The 23,308-nt window shown below is 41.4% G+C and overlaps 2 protein-coding genes across 4 annotated transcripts in view; one reads left to right on the top strand and one right to left on the bottom strand.

The window, feature by feature from the left end:
• The window catches only part of sybl1 (synaptobrevin-like 1), a 28,471-nt gene extending 25,318 nt beyond the window's left edge, over nt 1–3,153 (bottom strand). The window contains exon 1 of the mRNA XM_063061377.1: nt 3,046–3,153. The gene's annotated coding sequence lies outside the window, so the exon portion shown is untranslated. The remainder of the gene's footprint in view (nt 1–3,045) is intronic.
• A 39-nt stretch (nt 3,154–3,192) lies between these two features.
• polr1d (RNA polymerase I and III subunit D) overlaps nt 3,193–23,308 on the top strand; it is a 43,277-nt gene continuing 23,161 nt past the window's right edge. For 2 of the 3 annotated variants that reach the window (XR_010019523.1, XM_063060695.1), the window contains exons 1-3: nt 3,196–3,837; nt 5,727–5,824; nt 18,202–18,278. Coding sequence is in view for 2 of the 3 variants with exons in the window: in XM_063060695.1 (XP_062916765.1) it covers nt 3,727–3,837; nt 5,727–5,824; nt 18,202–18,278 (286 nt within the window). In the remaining variant the exon portion in view is untranslated. Of the gene's footprint in view, nt 3,838–5,726; nt 5,825–18,201; nt 18,279–23,308 lie in introns of all 3 variants that reach the window. The other variant, XM_063060697.1, reaches the window with a different exon arrangement.

The following is a 23,308-nucleotide window of genomic DNA, read 5'->3' as shown; positions in this document are numbered from 1 at the left end:
TTTTTAAGAGCAGCTCATGGTTGAGCCCGCTAGGGGATCAACTATTCTGGATTGGGTGTTGTGTAATGAACCAGAATTGATTAGCGAACTGAAGGTAAAAGAACCCTTGGGGGCTATGATTGAATTCACCCTGAAGGAGACAGAGAAGCTAAAGTCAGATGTATCAGTATTACAGTGGAGTAAAGGGAATTAAGAGGCATGAGACAGGAGCTGGCCAGAAAGATTGGAAAAGAACTCTGGCAGGGATGATGGCAGAGCAGCAATGGCTGGAATTTCTGGAAGCAATTCAGAAAGCACAGGATATATACACCCCAAAAATAAGTATTCTAAAGGAAAGATGACATAACCGTGACAAACAAGAGAAGTCAAAGCAAACTTAAAAGCTAAAGAGAGGGCATATAATAGAGCAAATATTAATGGAAAACTTTTAAATACCAACTGAAGGCAACTAAAATGTTGTTAAGGTGAAGATGGAATACAAAAATAAACTAGCCAATAATATTAAAGATGATACCAAAAGTTTCAACCAATACAAAGTGGATATCAGACTGCTGGAAAAAGATGCTGGAGAGGTAGTAATGGGGGACAACGAAATGGCAGATGAACTGGATGCCTGTTGCAACAGTCTTCACTGTGGAAAACATCGGCAGTTTGGCAAAAGTTCCAGGTGTCAGGGGTCATGATGTGTGATGTTACCATAACTAGAGAGAAGGCTCTTGGGAAATTGAAAGGTCTGAAGGTAGACAAGTTACCTGGACCATATGGTGCACACTCCAGAGTTCTGAAAGAGGTCATGGAGGCATTAGTAATGATCTTTCAAGAATCACTAGCTTCTGGAATGATGCTAGAAGACAGGAAAATTGCAAATGTCACTCCATTCAAGAAGGGAGAGAGGCAGAAGAAAGGAAACTACAGGCCAATTAGTCTGACCTCAGTGGTTGGGAAGATGTTGGAGTTGATTATTAAGGATGAGGTCTCAGGATACTTAGAGGCACATGATAAAATAGGCCATCGTCAGCATGGTTTCCTCAAGGGAAATTGCCTGACAAATCTGTTGGAAGTCTTTGAAGAAAAAACCAGGATAGACAAAGGAGAATCAATTGATATTGTGAACTTGGATGTTCAGAAGGTCTTTGACAAGGTGCCACACGTGAGGCTGCTTAGCAAGCTACGTGCCCATGGTGTTACAGGAAAGATTCTAGCATAGATAAAGCAGTGACCGATTGGCAGAAGGCAAACTGTGGGAATAAAGGGAACCTTTCCTGGCTGGTTGCCAGTGAGCAGTAGTGTTGGGACCATTTCTTTTCACATTATATGTCAATGATTTGATGATAGAATGATGCCTTTGTTGCAAGATTTGCAGATGATATGAAGATAGGTGGAGGGGCAAGTAGCTTTAAGGAGGTAAAGGGGCTACAGAAGGACTTAGATTAGAAGAATGGGCAAAGAAATGGCAGATGGAATACAGTGTCAGGAAGTATATGGTCATGCACTTTGGTAGAAGGAATGAAAGGGTTGACTATACTCTAAATGGAGAGAAAATACAAAAAACTGAGGTGCAAACGGACTTGGGAGTCCTTGTGCAGGATGCCCTAAAGGTTAATTTGCAGGTTGAGTTTGTGGTGAGGAAGGCAGATGTATTGCTAGCATTCATTTCAAGAGGACTAGAATATAAATGCAAGGATGTAATGATGAATCTTTATTAAGCACAAGTGAGGTCTTAGAGTATTGTGAGCAGGTTGGGGCACCTTATCTAAGAAAGGATGTGATGAAACTAGAGCGGGTTCAAAGGGGGTTCATAAAAGTGTTTCCAGGATTGAATGACTTGTCATATGAAGAGGACTCGATGGCTCTTTGCCTGTATTTACTAGAATTCAGAAGAATGAGGGGTGACCTCGTTGAACCCTATCAAATGGTGATAGTGTGGAGGTGGAGAAGATGTTTCCTATGGTGGGAGAGTTGAAGACCAGAGGCCAAAGCCTCAGCAAAGAAGGGTGTTCTTTTAGAACAGAGATGAGGAAGTATTTCTTTAGCCAGAGCTGTGAATCTGTGGAATTCTTTGCCACAGGAAGCTAAGGAGACCAAGTCTCTATGTGTATTTAAGGCAGAGGTTGATAAATTCTTGATTGGTTAGGGCATGAAGGGATACAGGGAGAAGGCAGGAGATTGGGGCTGAGAGATAAATGGGATCAGCCATGAAGTGGCAGAACAGGCTCAACGGGCCAAATAGCCTAATTCTGCTCCTATATATTATGGTCTTATGATCTAAGAAAGTGAAGTGCCTAGTCAAGGAAGGCATAACCAAAACTTTGGTAAAGATTAGTTCCCTGAAAGATGTAGGCAGGAAGTTCAAAAATTAAGGTTATGGCACAGAATTTTAGAATGAGATATCTCACAGTAAAAGTCATTGATTAGGAACATAGAAAGAGCAAGATTCAGAGCTTCTTGCTTAGAAGGCCAGTATGGGTTATGGAGTCAGAGGCAATTGGAGACGTGCAAAACAAGGCAATAAAAAATAAAGAACATGCATTTCGCCCAGGTTTAAGACTATAACAAACTATTTGCTTAGTGTCAAATTAAATGTAGATCCAGCTTTGACTCTCATATTCACAATAATGGCCAGTATCATGTTACTTCGCTCAACAAGTAGTTGCACTATCTGGTCCAAAGTAACGCTATACACAGCACTGAAGTCTTTGATTATGACCAATTTGTACACAAAATCCAGCGTCTGATGCAGACCTTCCTATTCATTCCCTGTTCAGATAATAGTTTCACTTCTGAACCATATATGCTAGTGATTAAACTTGCAAATAATTTGTGAACCAAAAATAAAAACAATTCCTTGGGGAGAAGAACGCTTTAACCAAATGATTACACCTCTAACACCCTGACAGCCTGTACTTTCAATAATTACTTCACAGATTGGAAACTTAACGGTAACGAGCCTAATAGGAATTTTCCATTAAAAAAGCGAAAGAAACCTTACACCCAGCATTAGCTTTACATAAATTGTTATGACAATGCCTACTAATTAAGCCCTACCTGAACCGCCTCCTATCCAAGGCCCTGTTATGCTGAAACAACTCCCTCTCCACACACTTCCGGTCAGGTGCGCTGCGTTCGCCGCATAAATGCCGTCGGCCGGCGCCGCTTCCAGCCACTGCGCATGTGCGGACGTCCAGCCAATCCAAGCGGCGCAGTACAGAGGACTTGGGAAGTGGGGTTTGAGTAAACCCCCTGGTGACAACTATTAAAGAGAAAGAAAATAAAAGCAGCGGATGAAAGATATCTCAGAAAAGAACCGAGATATTCAGCAGCATCTATAGAGAGAGACCCAGAGTTAATATTTGAGCACAATGAAGTATTTGTTTCTGAAAATCAAAACAGCTACAAATGCTGGAATTTTGATGCAAGGGCAAGGGTGATGGAAATACTCAGCAAGTCGAGCAGCATTACTGGAAAGTGAATTTGACTGAAGGTTTCAGATTTGTCAGAAATGCCCGAAGCTTGTATTTCCTCAATACTGCCAGATCTGCTAAAGTGTTTTCAGTATTTTCAGAGTCTGTTTTTTTCGACATTAATCGGATATTTATAGGAACAAGAAAGCTATCCACGGAAAAAAAAATTTCAGGACAATAGAAATTGAGCTTAACGTTGCACAGCATCAATTGTGTGGAAAAGATTCTCAGAGTTCAAGCTAACAGACTACAATTCCCAGCATTCATGCGGATCGTCTGTCATGACATAAACTTGTGCGCCGACTCGAGACTGGCTCGGAGCAGCAGTGTAAGCATGGCAACAGTGGAGGGGGTGAAAAAGCCCGTGTTAGAAGTGGTGAGAATAATATTTCATTAATTGAAAAAAAACTTGCGTGTAGGCTATTTGTAGTTTAATAATACGCTTGTAGTGGGAGTATTTTATCTGAGCTAATAGCTGGTCGAAATCGATAATACAGATGTAGGCCATTTGGCCCTACTAGTCCATCTTGGTGTTCATAATCCTTTTTATTCCTTTTCCGTAGACACCTCTTCCCTTTAATACAGGATTACCATTTGTTTGACGTGGGAATTAATTCCACGTTTTTACCATTATTTTGGGTAAGGAAAAGTTAAGTTTGATCTTTCAATCAACATCTCTAGGAAGAGGTACAGTCTTTCATCTGCACGTTTATATTTATGAAACAGTCGTAGATAATTGGAGGTACTCAACAGGCACGGCAACGTTTGTAGTGAAGTAAACAGCTGATGTTTCATTTTGACCAACGATTTCTCTTGTTTCTATCTGCTTAGATGAGAGTTAACCAGCTGAATCTTTCTGTTGTATTTTAGATTTCCATTATTTCATGGGATGCTTTGCTAGGTGTGGTGTTAGTGGCTGTACCATAGGGACATTTAAAAGACTCAGGTGGGCACATAGATGTAAGAAAAAGGGACAACGGGAGAAAAAGAGAAAGGGCTGTGTAGGAGTGAAGGGTTTGTAGGCAGTGGAGTAAGTTCATATAGCTCAGCACAACATTGTGGGCCAAAGGGTCAGCACTGCTGTACTGTTATATATTTTATGCAATTACATATTTTAAAAGTTATTTGGACAGCTACTTGTACAAGAAAGCTCAGGAGGGATACAGACATAATGCAGGCAAATGGAGTTAGTGCACTGTATACTTCTATAAGTTTATTCAAATAAATGTAGCAGAGGTAATGTCGATAGGAAATGGTGATGTAGATGTTGGTATTGCTGCTTTGGGAAAGTAAGATGGTGCAATGTTGAATACAGAGTAGGGTAAAGGGAAGAAGCGAAGCAAAGTGTGACTTTTCATAGCAACACACACAAACTGCTGGAGGAACTCAGCAGGTCAGGCAGAATCTATGGAAAAGAGTAAACAGTTGACGTTTCGGGCTGAGACCTTTTGTGACATGATGAAAGTCTCAGTCCGAAATGTCGACTGTACTCTTTTCCATAGATGCTGCCTGGCCTGCTGATTTCCTCCAGCAGTTTGAGTGTGAGCTTGGATTAACAGCACCTGCAGATTTTCTCTTCTTTGCATGACTTCTCATGCTTTGTTTTTATCCTCCCCTTCTCCCCTCTACTCTCTCCTCTCTAGTTCAAGTGTGGCTTACTTCCACTTGTGCTTTGTGGGTTCTGAGGTGGTTAATGTGGAGCCACATACTCTTCCATGATATGATGGCAATGCAATTTATGCTACTGCCTTGCAGCTTTAGCAACTTTGGTTCGATCCCAACCTCTGGTGCCATCTGTGTGCAGTTTACATTTTCTCCTTGTGACTGCATGAGATTCCCTCAGGTGCACCATTTCTTTCCACGTTCCAAAGTCATGTTGGTTGATAAGTTAATTGGCTACTGTAAATTATGCGGTTGATTGGAAGGAGAATTCTCCAGAAAATCTGTTGCTGGCATGAATAACTAGATGGTGATATAATTGATGATGTTGAAAAATAGGTGACATCCTAGTAACCAATGGTAAAATTGCAAGGGACAAAAGGATACAGGATTTGAGATCTTACTGAATCTGGAACAGCACAATAACCTTGGGATTACAGAAAGACCCCAGTACTAATATTTTCAAGAAGAGACCTAGAGTTCATTGCTGACACCTTGCAACTGAACAATCTTTTGCTATTTCTCTTATGGGTAGTGGGAGTTAAGAATCAGTATCATCGTGTGTTCAGGGTTTATTGTTGATATCACAGTCTCCATTTCTTTCAGGTACAGGCAGAAGGCTGTGATGACTCGAGTGTCACCTTCATATTGCATGATGAGGACCACACTCTTGGGAATTCCTTACGATATATGATTATGAAGAAGTAGGTAGATTTTCCTTTGTTAACTAATCCAAGCCACTGTCAGAGATATAGTATCGTCAAAAGTTTAGGCACTCTAGATTTTTAATATATATGTTGTTTCAGATGTTTATTTTTGTCTCTGTCTTAGAAAAGAACACATTTTTGATTTCCAGACATTAATTTTCCCAAAAATTAAATGTTACAGAGAATTGTTTGTATTTTGTTAAAGAAAGTAATATATCAAGTAATAGGCCACTTTTTCAAATAAAAAAAACTTGATTACTTTGTGGGTATTTATAGTGGATAAGTATGACCTAAAATGTGATCAGTTCTCTATGTAAGTTCTAAAACTAGATAAAGAGAACCCAGTTAAATAAATAAGAGAGAAAACATTATACTTGTTCATTTATTTATTAAGAAAAATGATCCAATATTATAAACATTTGGTGGAAAAAGTATGTGAACCTGTGTTTTCAGTAACTGTTGTGACCCCCTTGTACAACAATAACTTAAAGCTAATGTTTCTGGTAACTGTTGATCAGTCCTGCACATTGGCCTGGAGGAGGTTTAGGCCATTCCTTCCTACAAAACTGCTTCAACTCTGGGATGTTGGTGGGCTTCCTTGTATGAACTGCTTGCTTTAGGTCCTTCCACAAGATTTCTATAGGATTAAGGTCAGGACACTGACTTTGGCCATTCCAAAACATGAATTTTATTCTTTTTAAACTATTCTATTTTTGATTTACTCTTGTCTTTTGGAGCATTGTTTTGTTGCGTTATCCAACTTCTATTAAGCTTCAATAGACAATAGGTGCAGGGATAGGCTATTCGGCCCTTCGAGCCAGCACCACCATTCACTGTGACCATGGCTGATCATCCACAATCAGTACCTTTTTCCTGCCTTCTCGCCATATCCCTTCACTCCACTATCTTTAAGAGCTTTGTCTAAATCTTTTTTTGAAAGAATCCAGAGAATTGACCTCCACTGCCGTCTAAGGCAGCACATTCCACAGAACCACAACCCTCTGTGTGGAAAAAGTTTTTCCTTAACTCCATTCTAAATTGTCTACCCCTTATTCTTAAACTGTGGCCTCTGGTTCTGGACTCCCCCAACATCGGGAACATGTTTCCTGCTTCTAGCATGTCCAATCCCTTAATAATCTTGTATGTTTCAATCAGATCCCCTCTCATCCTTCTAAATTCCAGTGTATACAAACCCAGTTGCTCCAGTCTTTCAACATATGACAGTCCCGCTATCCCGGGAATTAACCTTGTGAACCTACGTTGCACTCCCTCAATAGCTAGAATGTCCTTCCTCAAACTTGGAGACCAAAACTGTACACAATATTTCAGGTGTGGTCTCACCAGGGCCCTGTACAACTGCAGAAGGACCTTTTTGCTCCTGTACTCAGTTCCCCTTGTTATGAAGGCCAGCATGCCATTAGCTTTCTTGACTGCTTGCTGTACCTGCGTGCTTACTTTCAGTGACTGATGAACAAGGACACCCAGATCTCATCGTACTTCCCCTTTTCCTAACTTGACACCATTCAGATAATAATCTGCCTTCCTGTTCTTGCCACCAATACCCCTCCCCTACTATACCCCTCCCTCAGACGAAACCACCACGGTGGACTTCACAGCTGAACAGGTGAGAAGACATTTGAAACGTCTCCACCCAAGCAAGTCTGCAGGCCCAGATGGTGTCAGCACCAAGGTGCTCAAAGCCTGTGCCCCTCAGCTATGTGGAGTACTTCTCCATGTCTTCAACCTGAGCCTGAGTCTCCAGAGGGTTCCTGTGCTGTGGAAGACATCCTGCCTCATCCCTGTGCCGAAGATGCCGCGCCCCAGCGGCCTCAATGACTACAGACCGGTGGCATCGACCTCCCACATCATGAAGACCCTGGAGAGACTTGTTCTGGAGCTGCTCTGACCTATGGTAGGCCACACTTAGATCCCCTCCAGTTCGCCTACCAACTAGGAGTTGAGGATGCCATCGTCTACCTGCTGAACTGTGTCTACGCTCACCTGGACAAGCCAGCGAGCACTGTGAGGGTCATGCTTTTTGACTTCTCCAGTGTGTTCAACACCATCTGCCCTGCTCTGCTGGGGGAGAAGCTGACAGCGATGCAGGTGGATGCTTTCCTGGTGTCATGGATTCTTGATTACCTGACTGGCAGATCACAGTACGTGTGCTTGCAACACTGTGTGTCCGACAGAGTGATCAGCAGCACTGGGGCTCCACAGGGGACTGTCTTGTCTCCATTTCTCTTCACCATCTACACCTCAGACTTCAACTACTGCACAGAGTCTTGTCATCTTCAGAAGTTTTCTAATGACTCTGCCATAGTTGGATGCATCAGCAAGGGAGATGAGGCTGAGTACAGGGCTACGGTAGGAAACTTTGTCACATGGTGTGAGCAGAATTATCTGCAGCTTAATGTGAAAAAGACTAAGGAGCTGGTGGTAGACCTGAGGAGAGCTAAGGCACCGGTTACCCCTGTTTCCATCCAGGGGGTCAGTGTGGACATGGTAGAGGATTACAAATACCTGGGGATACGAATTGACAATAAACTGGACTGGTCAAAGAACACTGAGGCTGTCTACAAGAAGGGTCAGAGCCGTCTCTATTTCCTGAGGAGACTGAGGTCCTTTAACATCTGCCGGACGATGCTGAGGATGTTCTACGAGTTTGTGGTGGCCAGTGCTAACATGTTTGCTGTTGTGTGCTAGGGCAGCAGGCTGAGGGTAGCAGACACCAACAGAATCAACAAACTCATTCGTAAGGCCAGTGATGTTGTGGGGATGGAACTGGACTCTCTGACGGTGGTGTCTGAAAAAAGCATGCTGTCCAAGTTGCATACCATCTTGGTCAATGTCTCCCATGCACTACATAATGTACTGGGTGGGCACAGGAGTACATTCAGCCAGAGACTCATTCCACCGAGATGCAACACTGAGCGTCATAGGAAGTCATTCCTGCCTGTGGCCATCAAACTTTACAACTCCACCCTTGGAGGGTCAGACACCCTGAGCCAACAGGCTGGTCCTGGAGTTATTTCCTGGCATAATTTACATACTATTATTTAATTTTTTATGGTTTTATATTGCTATATTTATACTCTATTCATGGTTGGTGCAACTGTAATGAAACCCAGTTTCCCTCGGGATCAATAAAGTATGACTATGACGATGACAAAGTGGATAACTTCACATTTAACCACATTAAACTGCATCTGCCCACTCACCCAACCTGTCCAAGTCACCCTGTATTCTCATAACATCCTCCTCACATTTCACACTGCCACCCAGCTTTGTGTCATCTGCAAATTTGCTAATGTTACTTTTAATCCCTTCAACTAAATCATTAATGTATATTGTAAATAGCTGCGGTCCCAGCACCGAGCCTTGCTGTACCCCACTGGTCATCGCCTGCTATTCTGAAAGGGACCCGTTAATCCCTACTCTTTGTTTCTTGTCTGCCAACCAATTTTCTATCCATGTCAGTACCCTACCCCCAATACCATTTGCATTAATTTTGCACACTAATCTCCTATGTGGGACCTTATCAAAGGCTTTCTGAAAGTCCAGGTACACTACATCCACTGGCTTTCCCATGTCCATTTTCATAGTCACATTCTCAAAAAATTCCAGAAGATTAGTCAAGCATGATTTCCCCTTCGTAAATCCATGCTGACTCGGACCTATCCTGCCATTGCTATCCAAATAAGCTGCTATTACATCTTTTATAATTGATTCCAGCATCTTCCCCACCACTGATGTCAGACTAACTGGTCTATAATTGCCTGTTTTCTCTCTACTTCCTTTCTTTAAAAAGTGGGATAACATTAGCTACCCTCCAATCCGCAGGAACTGATCCTGAATCTATAGAACATTGGAAAATGATTACCAATGTCTTCACGATTTCTAGAGCCACCTCCTTAAGTACCCTGGGACGCAGACCATCAGGCCCTGCGGATTTATCAACCTTCAGTCCCATCAGTTTACCCAACACCATTTTCTGGGCCTGATGCGAATTTCCTTCAGTTCCTCTGTTACTCTAGATTCTCTGGCCGCTATTACATCTGGGAGATTGTTTGTGTGTCTTCCCTAGTGAAGACAGATCCAAAGTACCTGTTCAGCTCGTCTGCCATTTCCTTGTTCCTCATAATAATTTCACCCATTTCTGTCTTCAAGGGCCTAACTTTGGTCTTAACTAATTGTTTTCCTCTTCATATACCTAAAGAAGCTTTTACTATCCTCCTTTATATTTTTGGCTAGCTTGCCTTCGTACCTCATCTCCCCCCCCCCCCCCGTATTGCCTTTTTAGTTATCTTCTGTGGCTCCTTAAAAGTCTCCCAATCCTCTGGCTTCCCACTCATCCTTGCTATGTTATACTTCCTCTCTTTTATTTTTATACTGTCCTTGACTTCCCTTGTCATCCACAGTTGCCCCTTACTCCCCTTAGAACCTTTCTTCCTCTTTGGAATGAACTGATCCTGCATCTTCTATATTATTCCCAGAAATACCTACCATTGTTGTTCCACTGTCATCCCTGCCAGGGTATCTTTCCAGTCAACTTTTGCCAGCTCCTCCCTCATGTGTCCATAGTTCCCTTTGTTCAACTGTAATACTGACACTTCCGATCTTCCCTTCTCCCTCTCAAATTGTAGATTAAAACTTATCATATTAAGGTCACTACCTCCTAATGGCTCCTTTACCTCGAGTTCCCTTATCAAATCCGGCTCATTACACAACATTAAATCCAGAATTGTCTTCTCCCTGGTAGGCTCTAATACAAGCTGCTCTAAGAATCCATCTCTGAGGCATTCCACAAACTCCCTTTCTTAGGGTCCAGTACCAACCTGATTTTCCCAGTCTACCTGCATGTTAAAATCCCCCATAACAACTGTAGAATTACCTTTGCGACATGCCAATTTTAACTCTTGATTTAACTTGCACCCAATGTCCAGGCTACCGTTTGGGGGCCTGTAGATAACTCCCATCAGGGTCTTTTTACCCTTACAGTTTCTCAGTTCTATCCATACTGACTCTACATCTCCTGATTCTATGTCCCCCCTCGCAAGTGACTGAATTTCATTCCTCACCAACAGAGCCACCCCACCCCCTCTGCCAACCTGTCTGTCCTTTCGATAGGATGTATATCCCTGAATATTCATTTCCCAGCCCTGGTCCTCTTGCAGCCATGTCTCTGTTATTCCCACAACATCATACTTGCCAATTTCCAACTGAGCCTCAAGCTCATCCACTTTATTTCTTATACTCCATGCATTCATATATAATACTTTTAATCCTTTTAAAGTAATACTTTTACTCCCCTCATCTTTCACATCGATTCCTATTGCAGTTGCCCATACTCTCCGATCCCTTCCTGATCTTTCTGCCCCTTTGACTCTGTTGTCTTCCTTAACTTTTCTTATTCTCTCTTTCCCTTTAACTCCATTCTTATATTTCCAGTTCTTCCCTTCCCCCCGCCCCCCACTGCTTAGTTTAAACACACCCGTGTAGCCGTGGCAAACCTGCCTGTCAGAACGCTGGTCCCCCGCCTGTTAAGGTGCAACCCGTCCCTTCTGTACAATTCATCCTTACCCCAAAACAGATCTCAGTGGTCCCAGAATCTAAATCCCTGCCTCCCGCACCAGCTCCTCAGCCACACATTCAGATCCCCTATCTCCCTGTTCCTGCCCTCACCAGCACGAGGAACTGGAAGCAAACCCGAGATAACCACCCTGGAGGTCCTGCTTTTCAGCCTTCTTCCGAGTTCTCTGAATTCACACTGCAAAATGTCTCATCTTCTTCCCGATGTCATTTGTGCCGACATGCACCACCACCTCCGGCTGTTCACCTTCTCCCTTGAGGATGCCCAGCAATCGGTCTGTGACGTCCTGGATCCTGGCACCAGGGAGGCAACACACCATCCTTAAATCTCGCCTGTTGCCGCAGCAACCCCTATCTGTACCTCTCACTATGGAGTCCCCTACTACCATGGCTCTGCCTGACGTCTGTCTCCTCGGCTTTATTTCAGCGCCAATTTTTGACTCGCAGCCCCGTCCGCCTCTCAGACTGGCACTGTCTTCTGTCCCGACAGCTTCTAAGAGGGAGAACCTGTTTTCAAGAGGCACGTCCCCCGTGGTCTTCTGTACTCCAAGCATCCATCCCTTCCTCATCGTCGCCCCACCTTCTGTCTTCCGGTATCTTCGGTGTAACGATCTCGCTACAGGTCCTGTCCAGAAAAGTCTGTTTCCCGGATGAACCTGAGGTCATCTAGTTGCCTCTGCAGTGCCTCAACACAGCCCTTCAGGAGCTGAACCTGGACACACTTTCCACATTTGTAGCAGCCAGAGGCACCATCAGTGTCCCTGACCTCTCACATCATGCAAGCAGCACGCTGAATCAGTTGACCTGTCATTTCTTCACCACTTCTCACCCTCTCCAACTGTGGTGTAGTCTCCTCCCTTAGCCTCCTCCCTGAAGACCCCTGAGCCAAAGACTGGCACATTTCTCACAAGGCACTTCCCTTGACAAGGCCACTCCCCTAGAGCAAACCTTGATTATATTGGCTGATATTTGATGAATTTGTTTCAATTGTCGCACCTCGGCGGACCTCAAACGTTTGTCTTGCAGGCTGGTCTCGACCGGGTTTTAAATCAACCACTCCTTCTCAACCAATGCTCTTACTCACTCCTTCAATTGTCGGACCTTGGCCGACCTCGAAAGTTTGGAGGTTAACGTTTCAGTTAATGGACTACTACCCTGACATTCTCCTGTAAAATGTCTTGATACAATTTTGAATTCATTGTTCTCTCAATGACTGCAAGCTGTCCAATCTTCAGGCAGCAAAGCAGCGCAAAACCATGATGCTCCTTCCACCATGCTACACAGTTGGGATGTGGTTTTTGTGTTGGTGTGCAATGCCCTTTTTCCTCCTAACATAGCAATGTGCATTTCTGCCAAAAATTTGACTTTTGTCTCACCTGTCCACAGAATCTTGTCCCAGAAGCACCGTAGAACATCCAGGTGGTCTTTTGCAAACTTGAGACGTGCAGCAATGTTTTCTTTGGACATGTGGACAGAGTTCTAGTGATTTCTGTAGGTCTTTTGCTGTTATACTTAGATTCTTTTTCACCTTCTTCAACATTACATATTGTGCTCTTGGTGTGATCTTTGCAGGATGCCCACTCCTAGGGAGAGTAGCAATAGTTCCCTCTATTTGTAGACTATTTCTCTTACTGTGGACTGATGAACATTTGCGTCTTTAGAAATGCTTTTGTAGCCCTTTCCAGCTTTATGCATCTCTACAATTCTTCTAAGGTCCTCTGAAAGCTGTTTTGATCGAGGCATGGTGCACATAAACAGATCTTTCTTGAGAAGAGAGAACTCTGTCAGCAGCCTGACTTTGTATTTTTTAATAGGGCAGGCATCTCTACAACCCCAACTTCCAGTCTCATCTCATTGATTGGAACACCTGACTCCAAATAGCTTTTGTAGAAGGCATTACCCCTGAGGCTCGCATACTTTTTCCAACAAATAAATATAATATTGGATAATTTCTCTCAATAAGTAAATGAACAAGTATAAATTCTGTGTTATTTAGTTAATTCAAGTCAAGTCAAGTCAAGTCACTTTTTATTGTCATTTTGACCATAACTGCTGGTACAATACACAGTAAAAATGAGACAGCGTTTTTCAGGACCATGGTGCTACATGAAACAATATGTAGTTCAGTGTAGTTTTGAGCTCTCTTTAACTAGTTTTAGGATTTATGTGAAGAGCTGATCACGTTTTAGGTCGTATTTAAGCAGAAGTAGAGGAAATTCTACAGAGTTCACAAACTTTCTTGCACCCAACTTCCTTTGTAGCCTAGTGCATGATTAAACAAAGATAAGAAACAGGATGCTAATAATCAGTGACATAATGAGTTGAATGAGCTAAACTGATTAACTGAAGCAGAAATGGGTGTAGAAGGAATCAAACTGGGCGAAGGACAACCAAACTAAAAGGCGACAGTGTGGCAGATGTGACAATTTAATCTTCAAGTCATCAATTCTTATACCATGGCAAGAGTGAGCATAGCAACAAGACACAAGGTTGTCATCCTGCATCAGCAGGGTCTCTCCCAAACAGAAATTTTGTGGCATACAGGAGTTTCGAGTTGTGCTGTTGAAGCTCTTCTGAAGAAGCACAAAGAAGAGGGCAAGGTTGAGGATCAGAAATGCAGTGGTAGGAAACGGAAAGTGTAAAAGATGAGAGATCCATTAAACTGAAGTCCCTTCTAAATTGGAAGAAGTTCAGCAGTGCTATCAGCTCTGAACTCACAGAAACCACTGGAACCCAAGTACACCCCTCTGCAGTCTGCAGAAGTCTTGTGGTCTTCATGGAACTACTTCAATAGAATATTCACTCTTCACTGTTTGGAAAAAGAATCAAGACAGTAGCATTTGACTTTGCAAAGTTTATATAAAAATAATTAAAATCAAGAATATACTGCATTCTGTGCTTAATATGTTAGTCAGAAAATGAATGTAGTAGTAACAATCAGCTATGAGTATTCATGTTAGAATAGCATAAATTAAACAGCAATGTCGGATATCTTCACCAAATGTAGAAACCAGGTCGTGCTGTTGAACTTCACACTGATAGCTTCACTATTGAATTAACTCCACTGGTATAATCATGTTGTTCTGGAACATTAGTTCCACACTTACAATGGTTGGAACAAATTTATAGTTCTTTTATTGAAAAGTCTTTTTTTTGCAATTGATAGATGACCCATTTTTGCACTCTCTTCAACAACTATATCAATTAAGTTTTGTAGTTCTTCCTCCATACTTGCAATAACACAGTCATCCGCATATCTAAAATTATTGATGTTTTCACCGCCTACTTTGATCCCCAGGATGTCTTTTACTTTTTGTAATATTGTTTTGCTGTACACATTAAACAAATCAGGGGAGAAAACACACTCCTGTCTAACGCCTCTCTTGATTTTCGTAAGCTGACTTACTTCTCCATCTATTCTTACAGTGGCAGTTTGTTCCCAGTACAGATTTCTGATTAGGTGGAGGTCTTTCGAATCTAGATCTGGAGTTTCCTGTGATATTTTGAATAACTTATTGTGCTTCAATTTATCAAATGCTTTTGTGTAGTCGATAAAACAAACAAATCTTTTTGCACTTGAATAGCTTGTTCTGATAGTATCCTTAACATAAATATCGTATTTCTTGTACCTTTGTCTTTCACGAAACCACATTGTTCTTTACCTGTTTCAGCTTGCATCTTACTTTTAGCTCTTGTCATCAAAATTCTTAGAAGTATCTTAGTGATATGAGTCATTAAACTTATGGTCCTATGTAATTCACATTCTATTGCTCCAGGTTTCTTAGGAAGAGTGATAAATACTGATTTTTTAAGTCTCTTCTAGTATTATTCCAGTCTCATAAGTGTCATAGAATTTATGGTGATATCCAGAAAGAAGGAGAATCCTATCTGCAGGCTGAGAATAAATGGGGAAGACATAAAACAAGTACAGAACTTTTGCTACTTAGGAAGCTGGGTGACATCAGGTGGCAGGTGCGACTTGGGCATCAAAAGAATAGGGATGGCAAAGGACACCTTTACAAGAATGAAGAGTATACTGACCAACACTAAACTAGGCATGGCAACCCGCCTCAGAGTACTGAAATGTTACATTTATCCAGTTATGTTATATGGCTCAGAACGTTGGACAATATCCAGTAACGTGAGGAAACAAATTGTAGCAGCAGAGATGTGGTTTTTGAGGAGGATACAAAGAATATCATGGACGAAATGAATATCTAATGAGGATGTCATGAACAGAGCGAGCACAAAAAGAGAAATAATGTATGAGATCATGAAAAGGCAACGTGACTTCATTGGACGTGATTAGGAAAGAGGAGTTAGAATGCACAGTAATTATGGGAAAGATTGAAGGGAAGAAAGCAAGAGGAAGGCAAAGACAAATGATAATGGAGACAGCAGCCAGAGAACTGGAAATGAATACCAATGAATTGATCCACTTGACCCGAAATGGGAGTGTGTGGGCCTTGTCAGTCAAAGCTCAAACTGGGCTTGGCACCTGATGATGATGATGATGATATTGAAAAGTATTTGAACTCACACAAGGAAAGGCTGAAAACAGGAAACTGGGACGAGCTGAGTGGGTACCATAGTCTGCAAGGTCTGCTTGGGCCAAAGGAGTTGTATCTGTGCTGTATTGCTCTGTGACTCTGATTCTTAAGTAAATTAATTTTTAATGTACCATAAGTATAATTGTGGAACAGCTTTGGCTTTGAAAAATGGATTTTTATATGTGCACTATCTCATTCCCTGTAATTAATGCTGGAGGTCTGTTTTCTATGTCACCCCCTCTCTGTCAGCCTCCTGTCTGAATGCTATTGTATTTCTGCACATCATTTATATCCAAATCTATTTATTGGTTTAATTTTCCTGTTTTGGATGTTGCCTGAGCAAGTAAAGATTCGTCCCCCCCCCCATCCTTCCCCACCGATCTCCCTCCTGGCACTTGTCCTTGTCAGCGGAATAAGTGCTACACATGCCCTTACGCTTCCTCCCTCACTACCTTTCAGGGCCCCAGACAGTCCTTCCAGGTGAGGCGACACTTCACCTGTGAGTCGGTTGGGGTGATATAGTATGTCCGGTGCTCCCAATGTGGCCTTCTATACATTGACGAGACCCAACGCAGACTGGGAGATCGTTTCGCTGAACACCTACACTCTGTCTGCCAGAGAAAGCAAGATCTCCTAGTGGCCACACATTTTAATTCCACGTCCCATTCCCATTCTGATATATCTATCCACGGCCTCCTCTACTGTAAAGATGAAGCCACACTCAGGTTGGAGGAACAACACCTTATATTCCGTCTAGGTAGCCGCCAACCTGATGGCATGAACATCGACTTCTCTAACTTCCGCTAATGCCCCACCTCCCCCTCGTACCCCATCCGTTATTTATTTATATACACACATTCTTTTTCTCGCTCCTTTTTCTCCCTCTGTCCCTCTCACTATACCCTTTGCCCATCCTCTGGGCTTTCTTCCCCCCTCCCCCTTTTCTTTCTCCCTAGGCCTCCTGTCCCATGATCCTCTCATTTCCCTTTTGCCAATCAACTGTCCAGCTCTTGGCTCCATCCCTCCCCCTCCCACTTTCAAATCTCTTACTAGCTCTCCTTTCAGTTAGTCCTGACGAAGAGTTTCGGCCTGAAACGTCGACTGTACCTCTTCCTAGAGATGTTGCCTGGCCTGCTGCGTTCACCAGCAACTTCTATGTGTGTTGCTTGAGATTCCAGCATCTGCAGATTTCCTCGTGTTAAAGATGATTATATTTGGTTAGTTGAAATGCTTTGCATGTAAAGCTAATGACACTTATCTTAAGAGTTTTGTGCCAGAAAGAATGTCTGGTAATAAGAACACAGTGTTCCAAGCTATTACTGAGGTAACCAATTTTTTTTTTGTTTTTGGTGTTGATTGCCAAATGCTGACCATTGAATGTTTTATTGTTGACATTTTATATTCTTATTTTTAACTTGCTACATTTTGTTTTAATTCCACATGATTGATACACTTTCTTTATGAGCTCTTTATGGTTCCAAGTGACATAATGAGTGGGAAGTATATTAGCGAAAACCTTTGGGAAGAAGTGGGGCTATTGTTCAGAAAAAGGTAGGGTTATTGGGCAAATGGTATTGGAAAAGATAATTTCCACTTCCAATCCAAAAATCAATTAAAGTTTTAAAAAATTTTACTTTATTGAGAATCGGCCCTTCTGGCCCTTCAAGCTGCACTGCCCAGCAACCCCTGATGTAACCCTAGCCTAATCACGGGACAATTTACAATGACCAATTAACTTACCCACCGCTATGTCTTTGGACTGTGGGAGGAAACCAGAGCTTCTGGTGGAAACACGTGTACAGATTGCTTACAGACAGTGGCAGGAATTGAACCTGGGTCGCTGGTACTGTAAAGCGTTGTGCTAACCACTATGCTACCATGCCACCCCATTAGGCTGTCCCCGTTTAGTGAGCTATAATTTGAAAAAAAATGTTCTCCATGTTTTTTTTTATTCTTGATTTTAATTTTTCACTATATATTTATAATGACGGTTCTCTGTCTTCTCTATGATTAAATCACTAGAAAAGAGTTTGACTATATTTCACTTTAGGAATTTGTAGAGGAAGTCCATGAACAAAAATTACTAAACAAAAATACTTAATTCAAAGTCAAAAAATTATCTTTTGCGAAAGTCCTTTAGCATACTGAGTCATTTGAGAGTCTGGTTGCAAATTGTTTAGTACAATGTACAGTATGTTGATATTTCAATACAAGTGTTTGTTTTTGTTTCAGCCCAGAGGTAGAATTTTGTGGCTACAGCATCACTCATCCATCAGAAAGCAAAATTAACTTTAGAATTCAAACAAGAGGTAATTCCTGTATACTATTTCTGTAAACTGCTTTAGAGTTTTGCACATATTTTGTATTATGTTTTATTTTTCTGACTTGTATTCAGTGTTATTTCACTCAAGTAAAGTATGATTACAACCTATATTCAAGTATAATGGATTTCGGTTAATTGGGACAGCCACTTATTTGGGAGAACACTTAAAGAACAAAAATGAATCAAGAGAATAGCCAGGATTCCTTTCATTTATTTGAGACACTATGTCACTTAATTGGGACAGGAAACTTTTGCTGAATTTTCCAGTCATGTGCACTTGTGTGGCTGTTAGGCACTGCGCCATACTTAGAGTGAACAGTCTTTAAATAGCATCAGTTGTGTGTGCTTACAATGTTATCCATTTGGGCCGATGGATGCCGATTCAAAAAGCAGTCATTTTTGAAGAGCAAGGATTAACCTTTTACGGGCAGTGCAGTTTGTCACTGATAGTTGGCGAGAAATAAGTAGTAACAAAATTCAGAACTGTTTTGCTCACTGCAGTTTCAAGCATTCAGGCATGGAGATGCCAGAAATGGCTGTGAAAATGAAGTGATTTCACTACTTCAACAAGTTAGGAATTACAAAGAATTAAAAGTTATTGAAATCGTTTTGAATATTACAATGAAAATTAAGATTTAAGGATGCAATCATCGATGGCAATATATGAAGGCAGTTCATTATTTGCACTAGGTGTCTGCATAATTTAGTTCATTTACAATCAATCAAAAGAGCATGGCTGGATGAACTCCTCCTTCAATAACTATTAGGAACTAATACACAGTTTTGTAGTACTGTGTCAGAATTGGTAATATTCTAATGCCAAAATGTATCGGTCCTGGTGTGCCCCAGTTAACTGGATTCCATTTCGACAAACAGTTTCACAGAATGGATCTGATGAGGAAGGAAGTAAATTGGCCCATTGAGTCTTTACCAGCAGTATGCAAAAACAATCCTGCTTCCCTGGTCTCTGGCAACAAGCTCATGTTCTTTCCTTTCAGATAATTATAAGGCTTCATTGAATCTGCTCTACTATTAACCCAGCACCACATTACAGATTCAAATTGCTTGATGTGTTTATTAAAGAAAAAGGCTTTTCCTCATGTCATATTTGTTTTTTTCCCCAAACACCTTCATTCTATTTTCCTTCCACCAAAGGAGACCACTTCTTTCTAATTTCTCTGTCCATTCTCTTCATGAGTTTAAATAACTCTACTTGATCATCTTGCAAACTCCAATCCAAGGAGGTACCTTGTCAATATTCCTCATTCCTGGAATAATTTTATTAAAACTCTTTCTGCATACTGTCTAAAGCTTTTAGATCTTTCCTAAAGTATGTCATCCAAAACTGGACACAGTAGTTGTGCTGAGGCTCTGTAAATCCTTTTGTAACCAATGGCTGTTTTGAAAGTCTTGGAATTTGTATGCTTTTTTAACTACTTATTAAATCTGTCCTTCTACTTCCAATGAACTATACACAAATAGATACAGATCTGTTTTCTGTACCCCTTTTACAATGATGCCTTTTAATTTGTAAGTTAATTTTCTCAATTTTTCTATCAAAATGTAACACGTTGCAATGCTTAAAGTTTACATTTCATCTGCCACAGATATTATCTGATCAATCTGTCAATCGAACTTTATCTTTTTGAAGTCTGTTGCTATCCTTTTCATGGAACAATGCCCTCATGATTTGGAAATCTGAGAAATTTGTGCAGTTTGTTAATTATTGACTGACTTTTCAAATGCATGAGGTTGGAGCTTACAGTGAGGGTGCTTCATAAACACACAGATTCTGCAGATGCTGGAGACCCAGAGCAACACGTACAAAATGTTGCAGGTCAGGTAGCATCTATGGAATTGAATAAACAGTTGACGCTTCAGGCTGAGACCCTTCATCAGGGCTCAGGTGATGGTACTTGTTGAGACTACAGCTTGTTGACTTTTATATTTGGATTTCTAATGTATTATGATAGTTTTCTAAAATTTCAATTTTATTTTCTCTTCAACTTGGTGAAGGGTTTATACTAGGATGTGACATGTGAATTGCAGTAGTATAATATCCTACTAATAAGTTTATATTCTTGTTGAACTAGGATACCACAAAACCACCTATTCATGCAACCATGATCCTCTGCAGTTTCTCTTTATTTCCTCTCTGGGTTTAGTCCAGTCTGTTTAAACCCTGGTTCCTTTTAGATGCCACTGATTTTATCATTTTGCAAAAAAAAACTGCCTCTCAGTATAGGTCCTCAACTGTAATAATTTAAACCGTTTGTACTTGGAAGGGGGAAGAAGCCAGAATTAGAAGGTGGGGGGGGAGGGAAGGAGTACAGTTGTCCCTGGGTATCCGCAGGGGATTGGTTCCAGGAACTACCGCGGTTACCAAAATCAGCGGATGCTCAGGTCCCTTATATAAAATGGCGTAGTATTTGCATATAATCTACACACATCTTCCCGTATACTTTAAATAATCTCTAGATTACTTATAATACCTAATACAATGTAAATGCTATGTAAATAGTTGTTATACTGTATTGTTTAGGGAATAATGACAAGAAAAAAAAGTCGGTGCTCTTCTGAGAACACTGATGCTGCCTCGGCATCAGCCAATGCCGATTCTCCCATGATCTTTAAGTTCTTGAGGCTGTAGCGCTTTACATAGCCAGCCAGCCATCCCTTACTAGCCTTAAACTCCTTCCTCTCACTCTCCTCAACCCCTTCACAGTGGTGCTCATAGAAGCTAAGTAGCGAACAAACGAGATGTAAGGCAAACAATGCTCAAACAACGAGTGTTGGCGAGAGACTGAGGATCTGTGAGATGTCGGGTGGCTACAGCAGGGTATGCCTACACATCACTTCATTCGCGTGGATTAAGTGTAGTGCTTGGCGTGCGGCAAATTCAAGTTTTGCTTTTTGGAACCTCCTGGAATTTTTTTTTCGAATATTTTTGATCTGCGGTAGGTTGAGTCCACGGATGCGGAACCCGTGGATACGGAGGGCCGACTGTACAAGCTAGAAGGTGATAATTGAAGCCAGGTGAGGGGGAAAGTGGGTGGGGGAGGGGGATGAGGTGAGAAGCTGGGAGGTGATGGGTGGAAAAGCTAAAAGGCAAAGAAGAAATCTAACAGAGTAGAGTGGACTATTGGAGAAAGGGAAGGAGGAGGGGCACCAGGGGGAGGTGATAAGCAGCTGAGGAGAAGAGAATAATGTTGTGTATTTAATATTTCAATAATATTTGAGTGATCTTTGTGTGTGTGTGTGTATATGTAATAGATTATGCATTCTTGTTCATTTGCATAATTCATTATGGAATATATGTATAAAAACGTGAATTTGCCATGTCATCATGCTACCATGTGAAATGTGTGTATCTCACTTAAAGTAAAGAAGAAACTAAGACTCTCATCTCTGCTCTCTTTTCCTTTGAATTAGTTTAATCGCTTGAAGTTACAAAATCGAATGATGGTGATGAGGTATATTTTTTAAAACAAACCTGAGACAGGTGCTGACCTGTTAAAGCACAGCGAGCTATTCAAGTTTTTAAAAAAGTGCAGCGAAGATGGTCAAGTTTTTAGAAAAAAAAGCAGTGCACTACACGTTTTTGGAAGGGAAGACACGATTGAGTTTTTAAAAAAGGCAGAAAATGGAAGAATTCACAAGTTCATAAAGAGTGAGTATCAGGTGATGATATTTTTAAAAAATAAAACAGAAATGGCTCGCTATGCTATATCAGAAAGATAGACACGTTCAGTTACTCAACAGGTAATTGGCTTGTCTATACTGAGCTAATTGAACAGTGTTTTGAATCAAGTGAAATAGCCAATGAGAAATAAGTACCAATTTTACTAAGTGCGTTGGGTTTAAAGGCATATACCTAGAAGTTTGACTGCTCCAACCAAACCAGCTGAAATGAGCTTTGCTGACAGAGTGAAAGTAATGCAGAAAAATTAGAACCAAAACCATTGTTGATTGCAGAATGCTTTAGGTTTCATAAGTGGAATTATAAGGAAGGGGAGCCCACTGTCCTCTTCCATCAGAAACCATTTTTTTCGGCTCGTCGTCACCTCAGCTTCTTACAACATTCCCACTCTCCACTCCCCTCATTTGCCTATCATCCCCATCACCTGGATCCATCAATGCCAACTGAGTTGTATACAGTTTTCATCATCCTGTTATAGGAAAGATATTGTTAAGCTGAAGAGGGAGCAGAAGCGATTTGCGAGGATGCTGCCTCGACTAGAGGACCTGAATTATATGGAGAGGTTGGCCATTCTGTTTCTTTATTTCTTGGAGCACAGGAGCATATGAGGTGAGCCCACAGAAGTTCATAAAATCATGAGATGTATGGATAAGATGAGCAGTCATAGTCTTCTCCCCCAGGACTGAGGACTCCAAAACTGGAGGGCACAAATAGGAGAGAACTGAGAATAACTTCTTTTACACAGAAGGTAGTGAGTACCTGGAATGAGCTGCTGGGGAAGTGGTCAAGTTAGGTACAATTGCAATATTTAAGAGGTATTTGGATAGGTACATGGAGGGGAAAGGCTTGGAAAGTTGGGAATGAGTGTAGCCACTGGGCCGAAGAGCCTGTTTCTATACTGTGTTGCTTATTCTATCTTTCAGCTCTTGCTCCATCCCTTCCTGTCCCACATTTTATACTAGCTATTTCCCCTCTTTCTTTCCAGTCCTGATTAACAGTCTTGACCCGAATTATGGATTGTCCATTTCACTCCATGGCATAGATGCTGCCTGATGCACTAAGTTCCTCCAGCATTTTATGTATTGGAGTTTCTATGAAAAATTTCCTCCTGAAAACTGCACAATTTTATTAGGTTGACCCTAACTTCATCCTCCATCACATTTTTACTATTGCCAATCTCTGATGAAATTGCCATGTCTTTCTGTTTTAATTCATACCTGTCTATTATAATTCATACTTGCCTATGAGAATTCTGCTCATACATCCCTATTCGCACCCTCAAATAGTGATCTCTAGAGTATTCCCAGGTTACCACA

This window comes from Mobula hypostoma, chromosome 10 (genome assembly GCF_963921235.1).
Source record: "Mobula hypostoma chromosome 10, sMobHyp1.1, whole genome shotgun sequence".
NCBI lineage: Eukaryota > Metazoa > Chordata > Chondrichthyes > Myliobatiformes > Myliobatidae > Mobula > Mobula hypostoma.
Note: the sequence above shows the minus strand (reverse complement) of the source record. Positions and strands in the feature narration are given on the sequence as shown.